General features: G+C 29.9%; 3 protein-coding genes across 7 annotated transcripts in view; 2 read left to right on the top strand and 1 right to left on the bottom strand.

Moving 5' to 3' along the window:
- Window positions 1-135: 135 nt before the first annotated feature.
- On the bottom strand, window positions 136-4,731 carry LOC139093038 (uncharacterized). Of its 4 annotated transcripts, none has more exons than XM_070643629.1 (10): window positions 4,595-4,731; window positions 4,369-4,459; window positions 4,146-4,298; window positions 3,772-3,986; window positions 3,101-3,448; window positions 2,654-2,895; window positions 2,385-2,592; window positions 1,801-2,079; window positions 1,208-1,384; window positions 136-1,147 (listed from the first exon to the last, which is right to left on the bottom strand). In XM_070643629.1, the coding sequence occupies exons 1-10, from the start codon at window positions 4,654-4,656 to the stop codon at window positions 937-939; spliced, it is 1,986 nt and encodes a 661-aa protein (XP_070499730.1). In that variant the 5' UTR covers window positions 4,657-4,731; the 3' UTR covers window positions 136-936. The 4 variants fall into 4 exon arrangements, with proteins under 4 accessions (XP_070499730.1, XP_070499731.1, XP_070499732.1 ...); XM_070643630.1 differs by having other exon boundaries at window positions 1,801-2,016; XM_070643631.1 differs by having other exon boundaries at window positions 1,801-1,983.
- A 305-nt stretch (window positions 4,732-5,036) lies between these two features.
- Window positions 5,037-7,123, top strand: Ilk (integrin linked kinase). Its single transcript, XM_070643715.1, has 4 exons — window positions 5,037-5,329; window positions 5,424-5,731; window positions 5,797-6,368; window positions 6,433-7,123. The coding sequence occupies exons 1-4, from the start codon at window positions 5,241-5,243 to the stop codon at window positions 6,814-6,816; spliced, it is 1,353 nt and encodes a 450-aa protein (XP_070499816.1). The 5' UTR covers window positions 5,037-5,240; the 3' UTR covers window positions 6,817-7,123.
- Window positions 7,124-7,399: 276 nt separating this feature from the next.
- Eip78C (Ecdysone-induced protein 78C) overlaps window positions 7,400-18,457 on the top strand; it is a 42,420-nt gene continuing 31,362 nt past the window's right edge. The window contains exons 1-2 of one of the 2 annotated variants that reach the window (XM_070643713.1): window positions 7,400-8,871; window positions 10,179-10,327. In XM_070643713.1, coding sequence (XP_070499814.1) covers window positions 8,831-8,871; window positions 10,179-10,327 — 190 coding nt within the window. In that variant the 5' untranslated portion in view covers window positions 7,400-8,830. Of the gene's footprint in view, window positions 8,872-10,178; window positions 10,328-16,618; window positions 17,196-18,457 lie in introns of those variants that run through there. The other variant, XM_070643712.1, reaches the window with a different exon arrangement.

Here is an 18,457-nt window from a genome sequence, read left to right as displayed (position 1 = left end):
TTCAAAAATTTCCAAACCGTTGCACTTTTGAATGTTTTTAATCACCTTAATGACAGTTTAGAAATGTTTTTACCAGTTTTCAGGTGAAATAAATGTTAAATAATTTAAAATAAAGTTATTTTAACAGCAAATGAATTCAAGGGTTAAAACACTTTATTTAAATCAGAATAACGGTTTGTTCTGTAGGTTTACAACAATATTATGTGTGTAATTACAAACTAGACGAAAACATAAATTTGTGTGTCAAACTAGATACGTTTTGGTTTTTAATTTTAAATTGTGGTACTCGGAAAGAAATCTTTGGCTATTTCTAAAATTCGATTAACAATATTCAAAACCTAATTTTTTTTGTCCTAATTATCTTTTAAAGGCAGAGTTGCTTGATAAATGTTGAAAGTTCAAAATGTTTATGAACTTGTATTTGGATTATGCCAAGCTCGTTAACAACACTGCAGCGGAGATTTAGGTAGTAAAAAGTTTAACAAATTTTCCATTCTAATTAACATCATCTTTCTACACACGTTTCAATTACCTGTTCAATTATTTCCCTTATTTCAAAATTTCTTCATACAAAATAGACAAAAACTTTTAATTTTTTGATATTAAATTTTTAAAACGTTAAAGTGCTCACAATTTTAGGACGAAATGTGATTCATGTTGGCTTATAAATGTTAAAACATTGCTGTTATATTTTTTTGGTTGAAAAATACATATTGCAAAGGACTTTCCCTAAATAGAGTTTTTTAGTTAGATTGACTTGAAATTCTTTGTTAATTATTTTATAATATCTTCTTTAAATTAATTTTATCATCAATCAGAAAGACACTCATTACTTTTTAAATGAAATATAGTAAAATATTAAACTTTTCCTTAAAATCGGAATTTTTCCGTATCTCTTGAATTCTAAATTTATCTTGATAATGATCGTAGATTATGTTAGTTGCAGGCAACATTTGCAGGGCGAGTTGTCTGCGCATAAATGCTTCCGATTGCAAGACCACTTTGTGGTCCCTTGCAAAGCTTACTGGTCGATCCACGTGGTGTATATGTTCGTTCAGATCTTAAGAATTGATTTGGACCATTGGGTTTGACTTTACATCCGCCAATTATATCAGGATTAGCACCATTCCAGGCTACATAGTCCACTCTGAATAGAAAATCATCAATTAGAATTGGAATCAATTTTCCAAAAGTATTTTGTACTTACAACAATAAATCATCTTTAGGTCCTTTAGCAAGATTCGGGTTTGGTCCTTGACTGCCTGATTTTGTAACAATCGACATGAAATTTCCTTCTTTGTTTTCTTCAAAAACAATGGATTTGCTGATAAAGGTTTTCGATGAATCCTTTGAGCTTGTATCCTTACGATTGACACTCTCGCTTCTACAATTTATTGGACATCAATAAAGTTAATTAAATAAAATTATTAGCAAATTGAATTAAATTAAAAACTCAATACACCAAATAACACCGAATTCTGATTATGATTGTTAGAAAACTTGGGAGGGTTGATAAGATAGATAGGTGATACTTCAAACATTAATATTTATCGCTACAAAGCTGTATATCCAATATTTTCTATTATCATAATTAATAATCAACTATTCGAAATATATGACTGATAAGGAGATAAGAATAAAGGAGGAAGGATGTACAAGCTAATTTTATCTTACAACATTGCATTATATTAATAGTTTTAAATGAAAAATCTAATCAAAAAGTAATTGCATCAAGGTTTAAAGGATTCTTAAAATGTTAACAAAACTGTGACAAACAAAAATAATTGATTTTTTTCATACTTTGCACTGCGAGCTGAGTCACTACGAGCTTTTTGTCTCTTCTTGCGTTTATCAACAGAATTAATAGCTCCATTGCTTGATCCATCTGATGGTGTCTCATCGTATTCCACTTGAAGCAATTTTGATGATACAGACATTTTTCCAGATGCTCTTGAGCTACTACCAAAAATATCCGTTTGAGGACTATCGATCGGTGTAGTAATTATAGTGTGATCGCTGTTAATTATCATTGTTTCATCATTTTCAATTGCAGCAGCTTTATCAAGATCAACACCCTTGCTATAAATTTTGAAAATTATAACCAATTTTGATTTTAGAGTCAGAAATTCAAAATAACAAATTTTCCTTCTTTAACAAAAAATAAAAGTTATTCATTTGATAAAGAGGTACTTTATACAAGGTGTGAGATCTTTCAAAAAAGTGATATAACTACTGAATAATATTTAAGATATGTTTATGCATGCAAATGTGGATAATTTTAGGTAATCTTTTAAGTTTTTCAAAGTGCGCATAAAGCATATTTTTTGATATTCATTTCGGTTTTCAAGTATCAGAAATTATTTTAAAAATGTTTTTATTCATACCTTGGTTCCTTAAATGAAACATTCTTCTCTACACCATCTCCCTTCTTCCTTTCCTTTTCCGATTTTTGCTTTGAATCTCGATCTTCTTGAAGCACAATGTCTAAGATTTTAAGTGCTTTCTCTTCAGAATAATCTACGGATTCTAATGCCATTGATATGACTCGTTCTGGGATCGTATCCTTGTATTGTGCTTGAAGCTTAGCTTTCACTAAAATAATTCAGCATATTAGAATCAATTTAATAATAATTAATTACAGCAAAATTCTCACATTTCTTCTTCTCATCAAATGTCTTCTGCTTTGGCGGTGGAGTCGGTTCAACATATTGTTGCTTTTTAACTGCAGTATCTTCTTTTTTGCGATGAGATAATCTTGGTGCTGGTGTTATTTCCTTCTTTTCATAACCCATTCTAATCAACTGTTCAGATGCTTTTTGAACGTTATTTTCACAAGACGCCAAGATATCCAAAATTATAGTTTCCTCGCATTTTGGGAACATGGATTTAAGGTATCTATAAAATTCAAGATTCATTAGAATTTATTGGATATGAATATTTTAATAAAAAAAGGAAATCATAAAACATAAAATAAAATTTGTTAGCATTTTGCAACATAAAAATATCAAGAAATTTAGCAACAAAGCCAATAAAATTCATAAAAACTCATAAGCAAATTTATAACAGAAGAATTGCAATATGAAATATATTAAGCAGTAACCTAAGCTTCATTTTTGGCGATGAGTGTGGTTTTGGAGAATTCTTCATGACTTCTCCAAAACGTGGCGATCCATAATATCCAGATGTATAATAACTGCTCGAGCTTTGTGGACGTAAAATAGGACTTCCGTTTATGGAAGATGAGTTTAATGTCAAATGATCACTATATAAATGATGTAGTGCTTTTCTGCTCAAAGCAGAAGACGATGGCGGAGTTCCAAATGCCGATAATGCTAATGCAGTTGTGTGGAAGGATCTCGGTGGTGGCGGTGTGTTTGGACCAGGCGTATGTGTTGGATGTTTTTCAACTTGTAATGCCGAAATCACAACTGCTTCACGATTGTGATATCTTTATGATTTCATTTGAATTAACATTAATTTGTTGCAAGAAGATTAGAATGCATACATAGTGTTATTTACAGTAATTGATAAAACAAGAAAAATGTTACACGCGTGATTATTTATGTTATTAGTTAAAAGCCGAAAGAATATAGTGAGAAAAGAGAGAATAGAAGACATTAATAAAGCAGCACTTCATTGATGTCACATAAAATTATTGAATAATATTAATGTGTTTATATCAAGTGCATATTCCACTCATGAGGTGTGTCTTTATGTTTTGTGACATATTTATATGTGTTTTTTTTTAATGAATACCCTTAAACCACTCACTTTTTCAATAGAAGCCTTATGTGATGTTCACTTGCCGTTGGAAACATAGAATTAATTTTAGAAACTGTTGCATCCGTTTCCATGGTAGTAGGCGTTGTGAAAGACGTTTCCTGCAAATGTTGTTGTTGTTGCTGCTGTTGCATCATTTGTTGATGTTTGATCAAATTTCCTACTCGTGGAGTATGAGGAGATGAACGTGATAAAGAGGACATTTCCTATAAAAAGGAAACAAAAGATGCAAACATATAAACATAAATAAGCATATATGGGAAAGAAGCAAACAATAGAAAATGTATTATATGATTGACCCAATTAAAATATGAAACGAATACATTTGGGAGTTCTAATTGATGACCTTGACATATGATACTTACAACAGTTTGATTTGTGTGGCTTGTATAATGACTAGCTCTTGTGGATGGAACTGGACTAGCATTTACTGATTGGCCTGAATGACTTTGAAATGCTTGAGTTGGATAGCTTTGAGTAGGATAAACTTGAACATTTTTTGGGGAACCATGCAATGTCTAGAAAATATTTTTTGTTGAATATGAAATTTTTATGTAACTACAGATTAAAAGGGGATTTAGTTTATACCTGCATGGGAATGGAAGGACCATATACATGCTTATATTTCAATCTAGGATCCTCCCATGTTGTCGTTTTCTCCTGAAGATTTATAAAATATCTAGAAAGAGGTACAAAATTTCAATAGATTAGCATGTTGCATAAAATTAAGGGGCGGCCATTTTTATTGAGCATTAAAAATTATTCAAAAATAAAAATTTGGAGGATAATATTAGTTTATTGATTAAACTCTTACTGTCTTCCACTTCTTGGATCTACTGCTGTAGCCCATCCAGGTAAATCAAATTTTGAATCCATCTTTTTCCACTATTTTACATAAAAATTAACTTTTTCACATAAACAAGTTCGGAATATAAGCGATACCTGGTGTTTAAAATGTGAACATAAAATATTTTCTGATAAGAATGTATTGGATGCATACTAACACATCGATAGGTTTGTTTTGAAAACTATTTTAATTGAATTAAGGAATTTGCATAAATGACAACTCATAAAATTAATTTTATCAAAAAATATTCATAACTATGAATTGAATCAAACAGAAATTTTCAATATGACTTTCTTAGAAAATGGACAAAAACATCTTTAATGCTGATGAAAAATAACTGAAAATTCAAAATATATCCCACATAAACCTACACAATTGTAATAAAGTATTTTTAAGTTCATAAAAGTTAAATTTATGTATCAAAAATTTATTTTTTAAATTTACACCATCGAATGCAATTTTTGGCGACATAAAGTTATTTACAAAACAAATTTAGGAAGTATTCTTCATCATCGAATAAAAGATTTACGAAAAAAGAATTGATTTCAATCGAAACTTTAAAAAATAAAAACATACTTAAAAATAAATATTTCAAAATCAAATTTTCATTAAAATGGAAGATATTTTCTACTGGTGCCGTGAAAATAACACAATTCAAGTGAGATTGTGGCTAGATGATACAGAAAGTGACTTCAATAAAGGGTAATTGAGCAAAAATTACAATTAGTCCATTTATGGATGTGAATGAAGGGGTGTGTCATTGATTCTAATTTTAACTTTTGCTTACAAATTTTAGTGATGATCACGGATTCTCACCTTTACATTGGTCTGCTAAGGAAGGACATACGAAAATTGTAGAAATGTTATTATCACGAGGTGCAAGAGTTAATGCTACTAATATGGGAGAAGATATACCATTACACTTGGCAGCTGCTCATGGTCACTTAGATGTAGTATTGATGTTGATTAAAGCAAAATCAGATGTGAATGCACAAAATGAGCATGGTAACACTTCTTTACATTATGCTTGTTTCTGGGGCTATCAACATATAGCAGAGGAGCTTGTAAATCATGGTGCCTTAGTTTCACTTGCCAACAAGGACGGTAATAATTTATTTTCTCTTTAAGTTCAAGCTCTTCAGTAAATACTATTATAATTTATTTTACAGGTGATACTCCTCTTGATAAAGCAAAAGCATTATTGGCAAAGCGTCTTCATGATTTGGCAATTGAAAGTGGCCAAGAATTGAAAAAAATTAGTATCAAGGATAACAATTGGCTAGGATTAAAAACAAGATCTCGTGATGCTACATTGTCCAGATACAAAGGTATTAATATTGAAGACTTAAAGCTTCATACAAAGGTATCGATTAGTCCATCTGGAGAAACATGGCGTGGAAGGTGGCAAAATAATGATGTAATTGCAAAGATTCTTGCTATTCGTGAAATATTACCAAGAATATCACGAGATTTTAATGAGGAATTTCCAAAATTGAGAATTTTCTCACATCCAAATATTCTTCCTCTTATTGGCGCATGCAATTCACCAAAGCATCTGGTAACAATTAGTCAGTATATGCCAAGAGGTTCTCTTTATGACCTCTTACATTCAGCAGCAGGAATTGTTGTAGATACAGCACAAGCTGTTCGTTTTGCTCTTGACATTGCAAAAGGAATGGCGTATTTGCATTCATTGGAAAGAATAATTCCAGAATATTTCTTGAACAGTTATCACGTTATGGTATGTCTTTAACTTATCAAAGAGTAACAAACTAATTAATATGTGTCAAAATTGATTTTTAAAGATTGACGAGGATTTGACAGCACGTATCAACATGGGTGACTGTAAATTTTCTTTCCAAGAGCGTGGACGCATTTATAATCCAGCATGGATGGCACCAGAAACATTACAGCGAAAACGAGCTGATAGAAATTGGGAGGCATGTGATATGTGGAGCTTTGCAATAGTTATGTGGGAGTTAATGACTCGAGATATTCCATTTGTTGACCTATCACCAATGGAATGTGGAATGAAAATCGCAACAGAAGGATTACGCGTACAAATTCCTCCTGGTTCATCAGCACATTTAGCAAAGTTGATTAAAATCTGTATGAATGAGGAAGCAGGAAAACGTCCACGATTTGATATGGTCATACCTATATTAGATAAAATGGGTTCAAAATTTTAAAGAGTTGCACAGAAAATGTTCCCAAAAGTTTATATTGTGTTCTTAACAACGATAAATCTCAGCAGTTGCACAAATTGATTAAATTATAATTTTTGAATCCATTAAGTGCCAAAATGAAATATTTTGAACATGCATATAATCTCAGATGCATAAACTACATTAGACTTAGTCTTCGATTAATCAATTTACTTAAAAAGTATAATCAAACTGCTTTTAACGTCAATACATGGTGTCTTATACTAATGTGCCTAAACATTTGTTTGTTATATGATAGAAATTTTAAGAACAAGTTACCAGACTCTTAACTAAGTCATTAATTTACGTTCTAACGTTGAATTTTTAATCAAAAATGTTTTAAATAAATAATTAAATTTTCGTTTATCTGGTAACTTTACGACTAGTTAGGTTCTACTAATTATATTACTTACAAATTGAATGTATTTTACTTAACAGTTAATAATTTACGCATAAAATGTTGCAGGACTATATACAAATAAATTTTGACTATTTACTTTTGCAATTGTAAGTAGTTGCAGTTATTTTTGATAAAAGCGTCTTACTTAGTTCCAATATTATATTTTTGTAATAAAAGAATATCGATAATTGAATATTAATAAATTATAAAAGATTAACAAGAGCAATCTATAAGTTCATTCATTTTTTGCATACATATACAGTTCTCTCATTTCCGGCTTCCCTGGCATTGAAAAATTTACAGTAGCATTTTCCTGTCTGTGTTTGATTTTACCACTTGCTTTCAAAATTTCCCTATGCACAAATACTAATACATATTTTATATATTCTCTCCAAAAGTTCTCTTCTGTGCTCAAAGCTGCAACAAAAATAGCACAAGAAATAAGACACAAAACAATATCAACAGAGCGAAAATGAGAATGGAATTTTATGTCCGTATAGAGTTACATGAGAGAATGAGAGGATGTCTCTCACAAGGAGGAATGAAAAACCTGTGAAAAACTTTTTCCATAGGCAGGAATTTCATCACTCATTTAAAATCGAATTTTCATCTAAAGATGACGTGTAAATGACTGTCTTTAATTCCATTTAGAAGGATTAATATTTGAATTTTCAAATTTTATAAAAGAATTGCCTGAAGATTATTTAAGTGTTCGGGGAAGTGTTCAAAAAAAAGTATTAAGAATTGAAAATAAATTTTTTATCCTAGATAATGTATTAAGAGCATTCTTTTGGAAAAGAGAAATGACAATCTGATATAAATAAAAAGTTCCAAGTGTTAATCAATAAACAAAAAATTTATTAGTTTATAAATGAGTTTTCTTTATTATCTCGTTGTGACATTAAGCATATATGTATGAAATATTAATCTAATACTCATTTGTACATATGTCTAGGTGAACTTGAAATTATTGTACCATAGTTTTCAAGGCTTGTGTGCTAAACAGTAAATCGAACATTGGTTTCAGAATTTAATACTTGAGCTTTTATACCTCAGAAACAAAAGGGAACCAAAAAATAAGAAGAAATAAATAAAAAGAAAATAAAATCAAATGACGTCGTTGTCGAAATAAAAAGATATATAAAATTTTGCTTCAGAAGCTTTTAACAAGTGCCATACAAGAGTTGTCTTCGTCATTGTAATAAAAAGAAGATAACCTACGAAAATCCAGTCCCTGTGACTTCTTATTTCTTCGTGGCTCGACAGAAAAAGTGAAGAATAAGTAAGTGATATTGAAAAAAGAAAGAAAAACGAAAACCGTGAAAACATAGGAAAATACGATTATAATATTTCATAGTATTTGAGAGTGTCTACCTTTAAATTTAGCATAAAATACATAAAGAACATTAATTTATGGAATTATATGAGAATGTTTTAGTGTAAAATAAACAGGAATTAAATAAATTTTAGGAACAAAGCAAAGGATTTAAAGTGAAAACTGGACAAGAAAAACAATAAAGGATGACTATGTGGAATTTTACAGTGATAAGTCGTGAAAATCGATTAGCATTCAATTGATGCAGATACAATCTTCATCGAATGGAGTCACAATCAATTGAATTGAATGAAAATAATTCAAGGTGAACAATTGAAAATGTTTTAAATGCCTTATTATGAATGCCTAGAAGCTTCGTCCCTTAGATACGATTCAATCATGATTGATTTAGCTCATTCATACATCTTAAATTTTTTATTAGCCTACACAAAGATTTTGAAACAGGCAAGCTTAAGGCTGTATAGGATTATTGAGCTTTTTTCATTTATATCGATTTTATTTCCTTTCCATCTCTTCGACTCTGTTGCTATTCTTTTGTATTCATTCTACGGATGATTTTCATGAATAAAATATTGCGAAAAATAAAACTGCTTTTGGATATGAAAAATTAATGAGATGGAGTTTTATGTAATTTTTGAAACAAAAAATAATGGGTAATTTACCCCGAGCAGATAAGGAGCATGGTCATGAACATGCTCACTTAATTGAGTATGCTCAATAATATTGGTTTAGTGCACCCGAGTGGACCCATTTTTATCCACTCAGAATACTAATTAGCACGTTCATTTAGGCGAGTATGCTCATTATCTGTTAGGGAATGCAATAATGATGAACACCATTTATGATGAAACAGCTCAAAAAGTTTAATTAAAATAACTGCAAACTTAATGCATATGCTTTTCTTGTGCATATATGCATGGTAATAAGAAGCTGTAGAATTACCAGTAAACGTAATATCTTTCACTGTAATTATAATGCTATGCATTTGTCGCAACTATTTCCTGAATACTCTTTTTCCCGTTTTACTTCAAGGATTTCACATCCCTCTGCCAGCTCGTTAATTTAATTCGCTTCACGTGCTTGCGCTTTTCCTCAATTCCTTTTTTTATTACACTATAACAGCAGCTTTTTATCTCAATATAAAATAATTGACAATAATGATATTGGTGCTGATATTGCATGGAGATAACGAGTAATATTCCGGGGAAAATGCGAAATGTGTCAAGGTCGTTGTCCTAAAGATGTTTATTGTTGTATTTTGAGTTTTCTTCGTTAATAACCTTGAAATCATCCCCATTTTCCTCTCTTTTATGGCTGATTGTGTTTAGGTAAAAAAGAAGATATAGAAGAAAAAGTGTACACGCAAGGCACATAAAATGAGATAAATTGTGAGTTTATGAAATGGATAGAGACTAAAAGCACATTTTCTACTCACATTATCGATTTTTTCTTCGTTTCCTTTCTGTTGCAGTACTAGAAATGCGCGGCATTGAAAAGCGTATGTGACCTTAACATATTTATGAAGATGCTAATGATAATTTTTCCTTGTCTATTTGTGATGATGCTTATTCCCATTCATTCATTCATTGTTATTCATTTTCTTTCTTACAGTTCAATATTGCAATTAAAAACGACACAAAACATTTCATCACCATCATCAATATCGACTCTTAGTGAACTATCACCATTATCAGAAATCGTTGCAAGTCCAAGTGATTCGTCTGCTTCAACAACTGATTTGAATGAAATTTTATTAACAGGTACGTCTAGTCAGAAATATTTCCATGTCTGTGAACATGAATTTAACTTATTTGTGTTTCATTTTTAAGCTGGGTTGAAGCTCAAAAATTAATGAACAGACTTTGTTTACTCTAGTTCTGTTATTACTATATGAATTTTCATTTTATTGCATAAATATTAATTATTTACATGACTTTTAATCAGTTTCTCCGTCCCGAAATAAAGCATAAAATTTTATATGGCGACCTTGACTTTCAACGCTCGTTCAAATTTTCTTTTTCCTCATTTTCTTTCTTTTTCCTCGTCTTCATTTTTCCATGTTCTTATTATTACTTTTTCTCTCTATCTCTTGTTCTCTCCTCTCTTCTGAGTTCTCTCTAGTGTTCAATCATATTGCTTACTTGTTGTTCCTAAAATCCATTTTTTTCTGTTCTTTTTATTGTTCGATAATATCAATATAGATCGACATTCTTTACATTGTATGTTCTAGACTAAGTTGGCAAATTAAATTTTCTTTTTCGTCTTTTTGGTTAATTTTAAGGTTATGAGCTGATTTATTCAAAAACTCAAGTTTTGTCTCAAATTAAATGATTGGCTGTGCTGAGTTATATGAAGAAGGATAGTCCTGATATCTATTTGATTGCTTTGACTCACTTCTTTAGACAAAAGAAATAAAAAAGTATTTAATTCAATAGAAGTTCCATTTTTATTGCTCACAAAAATATTTCTTTTCTGATATACTTTGATGGACTTTGATTTTACAGTCTTTTTATTTGGAATATTAAATCTATGATGCTGCATTAATTATGTATATCATTTGCAAAAAGAGTCAATATCATCTTTTGGTTTTCAATGTAGGTAGGAGTGCACGAGCTTAATTCTTATTCTTTCGTTTTATGTAAAAAGCATTCGTTCTAAAAATGAAGAGTCACAAATGTTTTATCTACCAAAATCCAATAAACCTAATAATTTTAATGTTTTTGCCAATTTGCTTAAGCAATTTTACAAGTTCCTTTTCAAAAAAATTTGACTGTGCAATTTTTCTTCTCACTGTGAGTCGTCATGTATTCGCCTTTTCTCCTCTTTGTCAATGTCAATACTATATATTTAATGGGCTCGTGTAATAAAAATGTTACAAACAGTTACATAATAAGAGTAAGAACAAGAGCAGCAGAAAATGTTATGGTAAGAAAACAACAGAATAGGCTCGTAAAAAACCATGGCACCATAACGAAAAGAAGACAATACAATAGCGATGTTGCAGGGAAAGCAAAAATGAAAGATACATGTAAAGAATCAGCAAGTAAAAGTCTCTTAATGCCATTTCGCTTTTATCAAGAAAATAATGGCAAACATCAGAAAAGAAAAACAGTTTTCCGTCCTCCTACTTTCATGTTCTATAAATTAACTTGTTTTCATGTCGTTATTCAATGAGGCTTTTACGTATGCAAAAAGCGACACATCGAAGTTTATCGATGGGTCACTGAACTTTAATTTCGCATAGGCTTTATAACATACACATTTTATTTACTCAATTTTTTTTTCATATGGGAACGCATGCAATTGAAGCAAATTTGTGTGAACATTATTTTTACATTTTTGATGGACATGCGGTTCAAAATTATATAAATGCATGAAAATTATGCATAACTTTATAACATTATGTTTATGTTTTGCGGATTTAATTTTTAACAATATTTAAATTCAATTTAATTGTTGAAACTGACCGAGTAAAAAGTCATGTTTGGTAAATTACAGCTGTTCATAATATAATAATTTGACTACAACCTACATTTATTTATCTATTGGCATTAAACTTGAAAATTTAAAATGAGCTTCTAGTGCGCAATAGGATTGGTCACTTGGTTACCAACAATCAAATTCTTTAAATTTTTTAAAACTTCTAAAATTTTTAAATTTTGTTATTTTTTTAAAAAATTTAAAATTTGACAGACAAAGAAAAAGCGCCTTGATCAAGGCACAATGAGGGCTCAAAAAGATTTTTGTTTAATTCATGAGCTTTTGTGATGTAAATTTTACTCACTTATTCTACTTATACGAATTACAATAGTTGGAAACATATATGTAGGCATTGCTTTCGATATGAAGTAAATAATCTGATTAGGAAAGTAGTTGACGCTTTTAGACATTCATGAGATCAAATTATAAGCGATCAACGAATTATCATTGATCACATTTGTATCTGGGCTTTTCTGCATTTAAATATATTTTAGTAATCTTCTTGAATTATACATGAATAAATTTCCATTTCCCCTTGAATTTTATCATTTCTTTTTATGTATTTTTAATAAACGATATCCGTTAAAAAAAATAGAAATTTGCCTAATTTCGGTTAACTACCGAAATATAGTAACGATTCTTAAATTAAAATTTAGGATTTAGACAACCTGTAAAGATTTTCATAGAAAGGAATCATTCAGAGAGCAATTAAAGCAATCAAATCTCAATAGTAAGGCTTAGCAAATCTTATGATGAGAATCAATTTATTTATCATAACAAATAATCTTATCATTATTATTATTAAGCTGAGTGTCTCAATAAATTCGAAGTTTTGAATTCCGACATTAAGAAAAGGTTGTAGAAAGGTGTTGGACCTTTTAAAAAATAGAATTAAGAATTTAGGGTTTTTACTATCGGAATCACATACAGTTGTCAATATCTTATCGATATAGTTGTCAACGAACCAGTCTTTAAAAAGTTAAAGCAGGTGAAAAATTTGAAATTTTTTGTATGGATCGCAAAAAATGAAAGGGGATTTTGGAATATTTTTCACGAAAAACCTTAGGGCATTGAAGATTTTTATCAAGAATAAACCCCTCTCCTCCTTACTGAATACGTCCCTAAACATAAAGCGCGTAAAAAATATCATCTTTAATTTGGACATTAAAGTAGAAGCAAGAAACGAATTCTATTGAATTATCATTTACGTTGCTCCCTCAATCATGATTCATTTATAGACTTTGAGTTCTAAATTATTCATTTACTGCGTTCTGATTTAATTTGTCTTCCTCTTGACTTTAAACGAGGAATCACTCTACATTGGAACACAACTTTTTTATTCATCAATTTCAAGATCAAGATTTCTTTGCATCACTTTGTTTTTAAAACCAGAAAGTTTCTATTTCTTCGTATTGTGCCAAAAATGTTTTTTAGGTCTTAGACTCGTGGCTGTATGATAAATAGATTTCAAAGTGCAAGTTAAGGAAAATTTTGAATAGAATTAGATGTGAAATTTAAAGCTGATGTCGACATTAGAAATGAAAATAAAAAATGAAAATCTTTAAGATTAATTGATGATTTTGGAATTGAAAGAAAATGTTATATCAATGGCTTTAAAGCACAATTCGCATTTTATTATAAATGTCTGTTTATAAAAAATGATTGGAAATATAATAGGCAGTATTAATAAGAATAATGATGATTATAATATTTAGCAACACAAAACATCACACACAAAAAAGGAAAAAGGGTGAGCGACATGGAGGCATTTTGTAAAGCATTCACGTTAAGGCAGGTAACCAGGCACGGAGAAAAAAAAGACTTTTTCAATTGTGTTTTAACAAAAGCAGTTTACATTATCTAATTAATGCCATTTATTAATTCCATATTCAGCTACGAATGAGAACAAGATGAAACATTAAGCGATAAATTTGAATATTTTACAGAATGAGAAAGAAAAATATTAAATAAGCAAAAAAGAAGAGTGAATGTATGAGCGAATGAAAGAAAGACAGAGAAAATCGGAATAAAAGACATTAAAAATACAAAAAGGTTTATTATTTTAAATATATTTTCCTTATATTAGAATAATAATAATAATAATAAACAGCAACATTAATATCCACGCCATCAGGTACGGATAAGGAGAATATAGTAAAGTAAACTAAAGAGTAAATATTATTTTAGCGCAGAACTTGCCCAGAGGCCTTTAAGAAAAAAAAATCACAAGCCTATCTCTTTATGTTAAATATCAAACATAAAGAGGAGCATATATAAGCAAAACGGGCAATGAACTCTCTTTATTTTATGCTGTTGTTATTCTTGTTGTGCTTCTTATTGTATTTCACAAATAAGAACAAGAATAAGACAGTCAATTGCGATTGTATTTCATGTGGAAAATATTTTTTATCAGTTTAGTATTTTCATTAATCTACTCGTGATCATTGTCGCCAAAGAAAGAAGTTTCCAAAGATTCAGCATTTCTACCTTTCTGTCTCTGCGATTAATTATATTCAAAAAAATTAAAATGACAAGACTGAGCAACTATAATGAAGAGTCGTCGTTTAACTTGTTTTGTTGTCACTCTGCAACTCCTTGAAAGTCTTTTACTCTTTTTAATTTAATTTGGAAGCGATCAATGGAAATAGCATTAAACTAGTTGAAAATAACTCTATTTATAAATGGTATTCTAGTCGTATTATAACAATTATTTGCCTACCTTTATTAAACAGCAGAAAAGGCATCATTGTGTCACACCGATTTAGAGTAAAAATAAAAAAAAAGAGAAAAAATATATTTTGTATTCACATGCGGAACTTAATCAATGTTCTGAGCAAAAAAGAAAAGATTGCGAAGAAAATTCAAAAGCAAAATTGACGATAAATGTGGAGAAGAAGACTATAAAATGTGCTAAAGTTGTGTAATATCATAAAAAGAAGTTTTTCATTTGTCTTTGTCCACTATCACAACGAACATGATAAATTGAATAAGCTCCATAGTCCTCTTATAGTTCAGAGCGCTGTTCATTTTAGCAAACTTCATTTTTGAAATTCGCTAAAATTTATAAAAATATTTTTAAATCAGGTTTTATCTATTATAATCCGCAAAACATCAGTGTTGTCCAAACTTTGTGTCGCGATATTTGTTTGCCGTAGAACAAGCTCAGGTGTGCCGCGATAGAATTTTAAAAATTCACAAAATATTTAGTTTTTAGAAAGGATCAACATTAAAGACTGGACAACACTGTAATAGAGCTTAAGAAGTTTTGGACAAAATGATGTTTATCAGAAGAGATGATGAATATAATTTGAATATCAAGTTCTTTTTTTCACTTTATTCTAAGCAGAGTTGGTAATACTGTTGCGACAAACAGTAATTTTCGATTGCAATTAACTCGACGGACGTTAATGTATCATCAACAGTTGGTCAGTCGCTGGAGGCTGTCGATTGTAGAAGACTGAAAATGACTGAAGACAGTCGATTACTATCTCTGCTTCTAAGTATTCCTTTCTCACTGAAATTTAAAAATATTCAGAATTAATTCAAATTTTTTATCTTGACATTTTGTAAATTTTATTTTCTTCCTTCTTTTGTGTATTTCATGCAAACTTTGATCTTACACTTACTATTTGTATACATCGGCTATAAACGAACGAGAAATAAAAAAACGTACCCAAAAGTATTTTGTAATAAAATGAGAAGAGAGTGTTAAGAGAATCAAATGAGAGAATAAAAAAGTCTTATTGTTAATTTCGTGCAACTTTTTCCGTCAATTCAGAAATGTTTTATTTTATTTTTCTTTATTTTATTGTGTAATCATCATAAGTTATATTTTATGAATGTGTTATGAGATTTTGTTCCAAAACTACTTACTCAATATGAAGCTGGCTTTGTGCTCTCACACTCATATGTGAGAGCAGTGTACACATATTTATATACACACTCCGTTCAGGAATGGAACGAGCCAAACGGCAGAATGAATGTTGAAGAAAAAAAAAAAAGAAATTAAGCGCGAGTTTAAAGTTTTTATTATTTTCATTTCTTTTTCTTGCCTTGTCTTGTCTTCTCAGCGACTGTTGCTGTTTCAGTGCTTCGTAAGAATTCTTGGATGATCGATGTGTGTCGTTACTTCGTGTGTTTCTAGTTTTTCGAGCAATATTTGTCTTAGAATGACGATATAAAAATAATAATAAACAATGAGCAGCTATTACTTTTAGTGTATAAATTATTTATTGGAATTCTAATGAAAATGTTTTATAAACGCAACATTAACCAAAAAAATGTTAAAAGACAGTAATATTGACATGCATTAGAAAGTTTATTTTAAGTTACCTCGATTGTTTGCCGGTAGTTTTTACATAAGTTACAAAATTTAATTCATTTATCAACTAAATTGGTGCTATTGTATATTTTTATACTTACATTCACGAGATTGACAACACAGAATCAGATAATTCTAAATTCGAGATTCACTATTCTTTTACGCTTATTTTTAAAAATAGAATATAATGTAATCGAAATTGACCACACAAAACCGTTTAATTTATCGATCATCTAGTTGCTTATAAAGTGTGAAGCATAACAAAGTGATATTAAAGTATAATAATGAAAGGTCAATAAAACCGCAATTTTATGCAGTTTAAAAAATTCACTCTGCTGTAATATTAAAATGAAGGAGAACGAAATGTAAAAGAATTAAATTCCCACCTGTGAACTTTTGTAAAAGAAATGCTATACTGTGAATAATTAAAAAAGTAAAAGAAACATAAAGTGATTAAGACTGTTTTCTGGTGCCATTTGATAAAAGAAACTTGTATCTTGTTATTGTAATGGATATCTTCCACATTGATTCATCGAATATCAGTTCAAGTATCGTCAGCACCGATCATGATACGTCGGTTCCTGACGAAATTACTGAAGTTAAATTCGAGTCTCATTCGGAATTTGATTTGAATTTCTTCGACACTCCTGATGACTCCATGACTCAAGGTGCATTTAGCAATCCAAATTCCGTTGAATCATCTGTATCATTGGCACCAACACCAGAACCACCGAACTCTACCAATAATGTAATTAACAACGGTATTTATACTATATCATCAACTTCATCTCCCAGCATCAATTTTAGTCAACAAAATGTTAAAACCGGTAAGACGAAAAATGCCTTTAGACTCAACAAGCGTGATAAGAGTCGTTTTATAGCAGACGCAAAAGCAAAATGTTCAGGCTCAACATTTATTTCCTCACAATCACACTATTGCATCACTTTGTCCTCATTACTTCTCTTCTTTTGTATCAAATCCCAAAACTCTATTAATCCCTATTAATTCGAAAGAAGTTAGCTTAGTGTCTAAGTATGACTAATAATATAATAAGTGATTTTGCAGAAATTAGTGAACAAGAGTCTATGATCTTGAAAATCTATGTATGAATATCTCATGCTTACACGTTCCACGTTTAATACATCTCAAAAAATGTGCGATAACGTGTCAATGACCTTACTCTTATAATAAAAGAAAAGAAAATAAATATGGCTTTACTCTTTTTCATCTTTATAATCAACATACAGTCTCTCCTCTCTCACTTGCTTATTTTCTCAAACTGCAATTGCTTAAAAGTCAACTCTGTAAATCTAGAACCTAACTTTTGATGCGAAAAACTAGTGATTTAATCAGTTCTAAGAGTGAAATTTCGAAGGAAAGCAGCTTTAGTCACATTATTTTTTAAACAAAGTTCTTTTCTTAATATGCGGCAAATAGAGACTTGTTAACTCATTTATAAGTCTTGTGGATTTATGTACTTACATTCTATATACATTGATCTGTGTGTTTTGTTAGAATGTATCATTCAATAAGTCTCGTTTATTTGTCCAATGACGGAATATGTATGAAAAAATAATAAATATTATCACAATGGCTAGGCTTTAAGTGGAAAATAATTATGATAGCATTAAGCTGTCGAAGCAATACATTTAACAAAATGGGATGAATTGTTATTGAATTAATTATTAATGAATGGATACGGAAGTATCTATCAATCGAGTGTTGATTACAATTAATTGAAAATCGCCTAACGAATCTGCAATCATATACATCGATAGGTTCAACATTAAATGAACTTAATTGACATTGATTCGGATGATAAAATGAAGATTCTGTGCGATTCGCCTGCCTGATTTCATTAGACTATTTTTATCGAATTTCGAAACTGTGCGAATATCTATTTTTTGCGAGAATTACATTGATTTGAGGTGACGAAGAAAGATAATTGAAATTGACAATGATTTGGATATACTTTGTTGTTTCTCGTGTTGATATTCTATTTTCAACTGCTAAAGATGTTAGGAAGTATAATGTTAACATTAATTATATTTAGGAACGCAAAGACTTGTTGGCAATTTCAATTTTTCA

Source organism: Chironomus tepperi, unplaced genomic scaffold, assembly GCF_022539635.2.
Source record: "Chironomus tepperi strain 1889 unplaced genomic scaffold, CSIRO-AGI_Ctep_v1 contig_323, whole genome shotgun sequence".
Classification (NCBI taxonomy): Eukaryota; Metazoa; Arthropoda; class Insecta; order Diptera; family Chironomidae; genus Chironomus; species Chironomus tepperi.
Note: the sequence above shows the minus strand (reverse complement) of the source record. Positions and strands in the feature narration are given on the sequence as shown.